Source organism: Grammomys surdaster, unplaced genomic scaffold (assembly GCF_004785775.1).
Source record: "Grammomys surdaster isolate TR1022 unplaced genomic scaffold, NIH_TR_1.0 276, whole genome shotgun sequence".
In the NCBI taxonomy this organism is placed as follows: domain Eukaryota; kingdom Metazoa; phylum Chordata; class Mammalia; order Rodentia; family Muridae; genus Grammomys; species Grammomys surdaster.
The window spans coordinates 122581-132658 of record NW_021604717.1 but is presented as its reverse complement, the minus strand read 5'-3'; the positions used below and the strand labels follow the sequence as shown (position 1 = coordinate 132658).

The following is a 10078-nucleotide window of genomic DNA, read 5'->3' as shown; positions in this document are numbered from 1 at the left end:
TTTTTATATTGGCAGTGTAATTTATTCTTTTTCTAGTTTCTTTAGGTATAAAGTTGAGTTGAAGATTGGAGATTGTTCTTTTTTTTTTGGCATATGCATTGACAGGTAAAAAACTACTTTTGCTATATTCCCTAACTTTGGGTATGTTTTGATTGCTTTCATTCTGTCACATATTCTTTAGTTAACTAGGATAGTTTTTTTGTGTTGTTGTTTTGAGAGTGTGTTGCTTAATTTCAGTATGGTGGTGAAAATTTCAGCTTCTGTTTGCCATTTTCTCATTTTATTATAGTATGATCAGAGAAGATACTTCATATGATTTTAATCTTCTTGAATTTATTGACTTTATTCCTAGCATATGCTGAAAATGTATGTTGTGATACTGTTGAGGTTGATGTGCCATCCTATCTGTCATATTTAATTGTTTAATACTGCTCTCCAATTCCTTTATTTTTCTAGTTGATTTTTATTTCTTTATTCACAATTGAAAGTCTGATGCTGTTGTTATGTAACTAGTTCTTCAACTCTGAAAAGAAAATTACACCATCTAAGAGTCCTTAAGAATAGGATGTAGTTAATGTTCACGGCATTGATGAATTGATTCTATCATTTTATAATATCCTTCTATATTTCATTGTTTTTGATTTAATGTTTGTCTGATGTTAGTACATCCTTTCATCTTTGGCCTGTTTTTTTTGATTGAAGAATTTCTCTTATATATGGCTCATTATTAGTCTCCATTTTTAATCCAGCCAGCCAATCTATGTGCTTTGATTTCAAGTTTAATCTATTTAATTAATAATAGGAAAGGATATTGTTTTCATTTTGCTGTTCCCTTAATGATCTACCTGTTTCCTTTTTCTTACCCCTGATCTCTAAATTTTCCTAACAGGCTTTGGTGTTTGTTCTTGTTTTCTTTTGTGTTTTGTTGTGTCCTTTTTAGTTAGCATTGCAGTTATGTAAAACCTCTTAACAATGCACCATTTAAACTTAACTTCAGTAGCATAAAGTACTACTTGCCTATAGCTTTCTTCCCATTGTTTTTGTATCAGAAGTCAACCTTTTACATGTTACATAGTCATTAAACAGATATTCTTTTACTTTACTTTTTCTTTAAATTCCAGTTCCAAAATCACAATAATACACATTCCTATATTTGTCCATGTTCCTTACTGGGAAACATTTTTTAAGTTTGTACTAGAGAACAACATTTCCTTTTCATGTAGCTTGGCATTGCTGTATATGTTCCTTTAAGCATTTAGTCTTTAATGATTCTCATTTCTTGTGAGAAGATTCAGTGGGAATAAACTGTTATAGATTTATCTAGGAAAATCTATTTTCTCCTTCATATTTCTAAAGACAGTATTGATAGGTACATTTCTTGATTGACAATATTTTTTCCTTCAATACATGGAATATGTCATCTATTTCCTTACAACCAGCATAGTTCCTGAAGAGAACTCATAATCTTATGGAAGCTCTATTGTATATGACAAGTCCTTTTTTCTCTGTGGCTTTTTAGTTTCTGTCCTTGTCTTTGACTTTAGACAAAAGTCTCCCATCTCTTCCACTAGATTTATGTAGTTGATATTTTGGTTTATTGTATTTATATGTCAATTGCTTTCCTAGGATTTAGGAACTTTTCACTTACTGTTTTCACTCAAACAAGTGATTTGTCCCTCACTTCTCCTTTCTCCTAAAAGATACTGGCAGTGCCTATATCTATTTCCTTGATACAATCTCACTAAGTGCCTCTCTTCTCTCCTCTTCTCCTTTCCTGTCCTTTTCTCTCCTTTCCTTTCCTTTCTTCTCCTCTCCTCTCCCCCTCCCCTCCCCTCCCCTCCCCTCCTCTCCTCCCCTCCCCTTCTCTCTTCTCTCTGTCTTCAAGTTTGAAGATGATATCTTCTGCCTGCTTAAGTCTCCTGCTGAATTCCTTTTGAGGACTTCAGTTCAGGTATAGTATGCATTGCCTTCACAATTTCTGCTTGATTCTCTTCTATAGTTTTTATTTCCTTGCTGATATTCATGTTTTTTTTTCATTTATAACTTGTCTGATTAAATTTACATTGTTTTCTTCCTTAGATCATTGAATATGTCTATGACAGTTATTTTAATTTATTTGCCTGATAAATCACGGATAGCTTATGGTTGCTTTCTGCAGTACCTCCCTCCCCTTTGATTTGGGCTGTTTGCATTTCGTTATATACCTTGTAGTCTCTAGTGGGGATTTGGAGATTAATTTTAAAAAACAAAAAACAATCAACTCTTTGTCTTTATGTCCTGACAATGTGCAAATGAAGATTTTTAATAATCAACCTGATTAGATATTCCAAGACCTATTGAACATTCTCTGATCCTTTGCTCCCTCTAGTGTCTACCTGAAGTACTTCATCTCTAGGATGCAGTGGTAGTTTTCAGCAGCTCCTAAGTTTTTTTCTCCTGCCTTTCTACTCATAAGGTGAGGGAGCTTCAAGTCAGGTGAGGGGGAAAGTTTCCTGAACAGCTTCCAAACAGGACATTAGGAACACTACCTACTCCCTTGTCCCCACTCCATCCTGAAAGTAGGGACTTTTATGATGTGTTTTCTTAGTTGCCACTATGGTTACTTAGTTACCCGTGTGTAGAAGTATACATGCCATGAAAAACCCCTTTGGCATGCTCAAACCTTTACAATGATTTTGGTGCTCTTTGTTCTCACTTCTTCTGTAGAGTTTACCAGAATTTCGTGCAGTCTTTATGAGGGAGGCTTACTAGTAAGGCATTTTGCTGACACCACCCCATTGTTGAAACTTAGCATCTCTTTAAATTATCTCTATTACTTTACACTGTTATTGCCATAAATATTATTATATATCATATGTCCCCACACATAGATTATAATCCTTTTAAACATTTAAAAAATGTATACATTTTACAGATGTTTGGGAGCTACCATGTGGTTGCTTGGAATTGAACTCAGGACCTCTAGAAGAGAGGCCAGTATCCTTGACTGCTGAGCCATCTCACCAACCCTGGAATTTTGTTTGTCTTGTTCTTTTCAAAACAGGGTTTCTCTGTGTAGCCTTGGGAGTCCTAGAACTGACTCTGTAGATCAGGCTGGACTCAAACTCACTGAGATCCACTTGCCTCTGCCTCTCAAGTGCTGGGATTTAAGGTGTGCACCACCACTGCCCAATGATCTTTTTGATACATAAGTTTTAGATCATCTAAAAACAAAACAAAAACCAGAACTATAAAATGCCAATAATAGGTTTTGCTATTATTTACTCATATACTTTATTAACTTCTATTTATTCTTTGTGAATTTCAAATCATGTACCCCAATCCCCCTCATCTCTCCCTTCCCTCATACATGCCCTCTACCCTTGCAATCTTCCCTCTCAACAACAAAAATAAAAGTATCTCCTTGTGGAAGCTGTAGTGTGTCAGTGTGTGTCCCAGTGTGTCCCACAGTGTACCCTTTTGTCCACACTTCTTCACTTGCAAATGTTCATTGCAATGACTTCTTGCTCTGGTTAGAGGCCTCTGGCTTCTGCTACTCTATCAATCTTGGAATCTCACTGGGACTCCTCTTGTTGTTGCCCTGTGTCAGAGATCCTGTAGTTTTAGATCTGTAGGACCAGCCCCTTCATGGGCTCCAACAGTTCATCAATGGGGTAGATGTTGGGTGGGCCAACTCAAAGCCCTGTATGTAGTCATGAGAGGTATCTGAGCTAGCCAGCCAGCTAGCTCTCCCTCTCAAGCCCTCACATCCAGCTCTACTGTGCTGCCCAGGTGAGAGGCAAGGCCTGCTCTCCAGAGTGCTGCAGCAGGTAAGAGACAGGGAACTCTCCAGCTCTGATGAGCCCTGTGCTGCCTGAGACTGAGTATAGTCACCTGTAATCCTAGCCTTAGAAGTTCAAAGTGTTTCAGGCGCATACTGAGTTTGAGGCAAGCCTGAGCTATAAAACACCTTGTCTCAAGAAACAAAGAAAAAGTGTGGATGAATTATTAGACTTTGGTAGCTTTACAAATATTCTGTGAGCAGTTCATGCTCACAGAGTGGCTAGCTTAGCTGACCAGAAAACCCTTGGGATCCTCCTATCTTTGCCTCGAAGCACCAGGCATACAGGAACATTTCTGGATTTGTAGTCATTGTGATAGGGTCCTAACACAGGGCAGAATGCTTACATGGCTAGCACTCTACCAACTGAGTTACCTCTCTGGCCTTACTAGTGCATGACAGTGTCTTATCAAGAGATACCACCAAAACCATTATGACTTAACCATCCACTTGACTGAATTCTTGGTCCTTCTGATACTATTCTTTTAACTTCTGCATTGCCATGATTATATTTTGAACATACTATTTTGAACAGCAAAGTCTAACTTGCTCTTCAAAATTTACCCCATTCTTCTATCTCTTCAATTATAGTCCTCCCACCTAACCCAGGAAGTTAGATATATAAGTATAGAAACATGTACCCCTACCCCATGCTTTACTCCTTATCACGTTGTAAGGTGCATTAGAGTACACCTTAAAACGAGTCTTCTCTGAAGTATACTCCGAGTTGCAGTCCATTCCAAACTTTGAGATTTAATGCTGAGAAAAAACTTTTGTAACAAGCATGTTATTCAGACATTTTGTGTGTGTGTGTGATCTTTGCATCTGTATTTTACAGAGAAGGGGCAATTTCTGCTCACTTTCACATAGAACTTTATTGAAGCACAAGACTCAAATATACATGAGAACAACATCTAGAAGGGTGTCTTATTTACAACGGCTCAGTTCACTTTACACTCAAATACTGAACATCACAATCAACAAAACAAGCGTCAACAACAAGTATCATGTGTTTTCAGTTGTATCTTCATTTGGCATCCGAACAATAATATAGATTCCACAGGGTTGGGCTTAATTACCATCAGCATTAAAGGGGTACACTGAAACACGGAAGCAGTTGGGATAGCAAAGCATTATTTGAGGGTCAGATGACTCAGGAACACAAGGACAACCAGAGGCAAATGGTTAATCATATTACTTGTTTTGTTCTGCTTCAGGGTGAATTTTAGTTGTCAGGTTTGCGTTTCCCCTCCTTGACAATTTTTTCAGCCTCACGGAATTGAGAAATAAATGGTTCAAGATTCACCGCCTCATCCTCCTCATCATCAAACAGTGCCTCTTTCTGAATATTTTTACTGATATTCTCAAAAACTGCAAGAATAAGTTGAATGTTTTCATCTGACTCCTCCCTATTAAAAAGGTCCATAAATTCTGACACTGAATCAGTAACAAGTAGGCGTTTTGTCACAACAAGGTTTTCAGACAAATTCAGTAGCAGTTTCAGAGCATGAAGCCTTGTTGTGGTATTGCCTGAATTCAGTAAGTAGAAAAACCCAGCCAAGTAATTGATAACCACTTTGTGATAGTCAAAAGTAGAAGTGAGGTGTGTAACCACTGTCAATCCAGACACCTGGTCAGGGGAATCCAAATCATAATCAAAGATATCCTCACAAATCTGACACACGTATGTCTCAATCATGTTTAGGTCTGGATAAGGGGGAGCCGTGCTAATCATATCTTCCAAAAACTTTGTCCTAACTCGGGTGGCTGGATAGTTAAGTAATGCTTCTATAAGTGAGATAATACCCGAATCTCGAATGAAATCTCGGGTAAACTGAGTAGCACCTCTCATGCCCATTGCAATTTTAGATATCTCATGGATAAATGGATCACGATTTCTGTCCATCATTACAAGAAGTTCCTCAAACTCCTCAGAACCAATTTTAAGCTCACACTGGATGCAGTTGCAAGACCAATTCTCAGACTGTGCACTCTCCCTGGCCTTAAGATGCTCCCGAATTTCCCGGACTGACCGGTAAGAGGGATCATACTGAAATGGGAACCGGGGTTCAGGCTCTCCTTCTGGAGCCACTTCCACAAGCTTAGGCTTTTCCCCAAACATTTCTGCAAACAGAGACGCAGCTTCTTTGGGGAATCTGAAGGGGCTTACAATCGGGAAGCCAGCCTTTCCCCATGGACCAGGCTTAAACTGAACAGTGACCTCATCCCAGCTCTGAGGCCTGCGGGAAGGATCAGGTTCTTGCTCAGTTGAAGACTTAGATTCACAAATGGCCTTGCATACAGGTACAGGATTTGATTCAAAGCTAGCCTCATCTCCTTCCCAGAACCAGGGTCCCACTATGGTTTCAGCTTCTGTACTAAGTTTATAATTGTCACTACTGCCAGTCTTGTTAATCACCTCATCTTTTGCTGTTGATCCAAACTTAACAATTGACTCTTTCCCATTTTCTGGACTGGACTCACTGACAATCACAGTTTTAGACTCTTTTGTGGCCTTGTCACTAGACCAGAGCCAGGACTCAACAGCCATTTCAGCCTCATCTTTTGGCTTGGATACACGCTTTACTCCTGCTTGCATACTGTCCTTTTTTGCAGCCCAGATCAAGGATTCAAAAATTGCCTCCTCTTCAGTTTCAGACCCAGTTTCGACAGTCTGTGACCCAGCCCCTATTTTGGCCTTATCAGTCCAGAACCATGACCCAGTAACTTTCTCTTCCTTAATTCCAGGAGCAGACTGAAAAGTACCCCTTCTCACTGCCTCTAGACTGGCCTCTTCCTTGCCCCAGAACCAGGATCCAACTGTATCTTCATCTTCAGATGCTATTTTGTTCTCTTCATTAATCTTAGCAGCTGGCTGAAACCTGTCTTCATCCCCAGCCCAAAACCAAGAACCAATAATGTCTTCTTCTTCTGCTTCTGGCCTGGATTCTTCTCTGTTGGGGGCCTCTACAATGGTTTCCTCACTTTCTTTCCAGAACCAAGAATTGAATGCATTGTCCTCTAAAGTTGGTAGTTTGATCTTTTCTCCAGTCTCATCATCTATATTTCCCTGTTCTGCAGCCCACAGCCAGGACCCTGTGATGGTCTTGGTCCTTGGATAATTATTGGACCAGAGCCATGGATCAACAGTGGCCTCTTTCTCTCCCAGGGTAGATTTCAAGCTTTCTCTATTGGTAGGATACAAACAGGGATCTTTTGCCCAGACGCAAGACTTTTTGTTAGCATCCTCAGCTTCTGCCATAGGCTTGTATCTGACACCAGCTGCATACTTCACATTGGGTTGTTCTCTGGCCCCAAACCAAGGTGATCTAATGGGTTCTTCCTCATCCTCAAGGCTAGACTTACTGTTAACTTCAGCCTCCACACTATTATCTACTTTAGCCCAGAACCAGGGCCCAATTATGGGCTCCTCCTCAGCTCCTGCCATGATGTCAGAGCAAGGTTCAGTCCCTAAATGTGCCTGCTTTTCAGACCAAAACCAAGGCACAAAGATTGTTCCTTTTGTAGATGCTGACCTGGCCTGTTCTTCAACCTCAGCCTCTGAATTGACTTCTCCAGCCCAGAACCAGGAATCGGTACCTTCTTTTTCTCCAGACTTTGGTATCTTCTCACAATTGACTCCAACAGATCTAATGCTGTTCTCACCAGTGCCCCAGAACCAAGATCCAAAAATAGACTCGTCATCAGCCTGTAAGTTGATCTCTTCATCATCAGCCCAGAACCAGGACCCAATAATGGCCTCATCATCCTTAGCTACTGGCATAGATTTACAAGTATCCTTTGGCCCACTTTCCATACTGGTCTTCTTTCCAGACCCTAAACAGAAACTACTAACTTGCTCCTCTTTAGCCCTTGGTCTGGATTTATGACAGGTCTCAGAGTCCACACTGGCTTCTTCTTCACTCCAGAACCAATCTCCAACAATGGGCTCCTCCTCTACAAAAGTGGTCTTGATGCTTATCCTATCAACCATAGTGGACTCCTGGGTGTTCCAGAACCAAGCCCCAATAAGGAATTCCTCCTCTGGCTTGGCTTCTTGTTTGATATTTGCTCTGGCCTTAGTTTTGATTTCTTCCCTTGGCATTGCTGTGGTTCTGGGCTCTTTCTTTGGCTTAGACTTTGAAAAACCATTAGCTTTCTCTTCAGGCAAGAACCAGGACTCTTTCTTATTTGTATCTACAGATCCAGATATGACATCACTGTAAGCTTCTCGCTTGGCCTGGTGCCTGGCCCTTATATTGACCCCTTTCCTGGCTCTGGGTTTGTACCTAGATTTAGCCTCTTCTCCAGACCAAAACAAAGCTTTTGTATGATTTTCACTTTCAGACCCAGAAGAGGATTCAACACGGACTTCTTTCTTAGACCTAAACCAGGACCTAGTACTGGGCTCTTCTTTGGGCCTAGACCAGACTTTGGTCTTGTCTTTGGCCCAGAACCACGGAGTCTTACCAGACTCATCCTCAGAATCAGAACTGGAAATATTATAGAACTCTTGTTTGTTTTTGTGTCTGGGCATGGTATTTGCCTCTTGTTTGGCCATATGCCTAAACCTGGTATTGGACTTCATGCTTTTCCTAGGACGAAATCTTGCACTGCTTTCATCTCTATTCCAGAAAGTGGAACTTGCTGAGGATTTATCTGCCCATTTGAAATCGGTATTCTCATATGCCTCTCCTTTGGGGACAGGCCTAGGACGGTACCAGGATCCCATACTGGTTCCCTCCTCTGAGCCAAACGGAGGCTGGAATCCTGCTGGATTCCCCTTTTTGGGAATGCTCTCAGTGTCCATATTACCAAGCTCTCTATCTACAGACAGGCACTTAGCTTGAGCAACCATACCAGAATCATTACTGACCAATGGAGAGTCTGCAGCACTGAGCTGACACTGCTTTCCCATTTTTGACATGGACTCTCCACGGAACTTACTTGGGGCCCAGACTTGGGCATCATGCTTGGCTCGTGAAATAGGGATTGCCTTGGGTTTACATTTAGCATATGCCCCACCTGGTGAACTGCTTTCACCTTTAGGTCTTGCTCCTGGTGTGCTCTTAGGCTTCACTTTGGGCCTTGCTCCAGTCATCATTTGTGTCCTAACCTTGGGTCTAACCACCAATGGGACTTCAGGCTCATTGGCTTCAGCAGCATTTGCATTCTCATTCCCAGGCTTATTTTCAGCCTTCGCCTGGGCACCAGGCTCAACCTCTGACCTAGTCATAGTATAAGTTAAGTAAAGCTCCAATCTATACCACTTAACAACAGTGAACCTTCACTAGAGATCTACAAGATAGCTTTTCACTATGACCTTTGGTAAGTTAGAGTATAAGATTGAAAAGAATTAGCCTGAAATGATGATTCAGCACTCCAGGAGACTCCTACCCAAGCAGTCTCAGTCAATAACACAGACACAGTGCAGAAGAGCTGAAATCAAGCAGGAGGACGATGGACAGGTCCAAGGTGTAGGCAGATCAGTTGATTGCACTGGTCAACGGCAACCTCAGCACCACCAAGCAGTCACGGTGGGTGATCTAGGAGAGAGAAGAATAGGGAAATCAGTCCTACCCAATTTCATTGCCTCCTGTAGAAACTTACACAGAGACACTGGTGTATGATGCTGAGTGGAAGAGCTCAGCTACGAGAAATCTCTATGTTCCTTTTGCCTGCTGGGAAACAGGCACAGAGTTGAGGAGAAAGTGCACACACTAGAAATGGAGAGAGAGGGGATCCCTAAATCTCACAGTAGTCACTCTGGGGTGCTCAAGACTACCCCGCCCAAAAGTGAACCCTCTCCCATACCCACCTTCACGGATGTGGTGCAGTTCTCCCCTCTTTTCTGTGTTCAAGTGGTGTTAAGACTAACAGCTGACTGATTGCAAGAAGTCCTACAAGTGTATAAAACAAAATAGAGTCTCAGTGCTTGGAAGATGGGCACAGGTCCCTGAACCCAAACAAACAACAACCAAGCCAAGCCTGCTTCTGTCAAGTTTCTGTTCCCTGGTCCCAGCACTAAGGTCTTTCTTGTACTGTGGGGTCATAGTCTAACTCACACCTACCTCAACATTCTAAGTATCCCTGCAAGGAAATAAAGGAGCCTGTACCACTGAACAAATTAAGGGGACAGTGATCTGAATTTGGTTAGAGCAATCTGAATTTGCCTCCTTAGTGGCTGGTTCCTGCACTGCCTCTGAGTCTCACCAACCTCCAAGATCTGAGGCAGTCGCCTCGAAGCCTTCTTTTCTT

The 10078-nt window shown here is 41.4% G+C and overlaps 1 protein-coding gene across 2 annotated transcripts; it reads right to left on the bottom strand.

Moving 5' to 3' along the window:
- Positions 1-4676: 4676 nt before the first annotated feature.
- Gprasp1 (G protein-coupled receptor associated sorting protein 1) lies at positions 4677-10076 on the bottom strand. 2 transcript variants are annotated; one of them, XM_028776987.1, is made up of 3 exons: positions 10038-10076; positions 9639-9720; positions 4677-9366 (listed from the first exon to the last, which is right to left on the bottom strand). In XM_028776987.1, the coding sequence occupies exon 3, from the start codon at positions 9054-9056 to the stop codon at positions 5046-5048; it is 4011 nt and encodes a 1336-aa protein (XP_028632820.1). In that variant the 5' UTR covers positions 9057-9366; positions 9639-9720; positions 10038-10076; the 3' UTR covers positions 4677-5045. The 2 variants fall into 2 exon arrangements, with proteins under 2 accessions (XP_028632820.1, XP_028632821.1); XM_028776988.1 differs by lacking the exon at positions 10038-10076 and having other exon boundaries at positions 9639-9786.
- Positions 10077-10078: the final 2 nt, after the last annotated feature.

What these genes read in the sequence shown, in the direction of transcription:
- Gprasp1 (XM_028776987.1), bottom strand. Translation starts at nt 9,056, where the DNA reads ATGACTAGGTCAGAGGTTGAGCCTGGTGCCCAGGCGAAGGCTGAAAAT.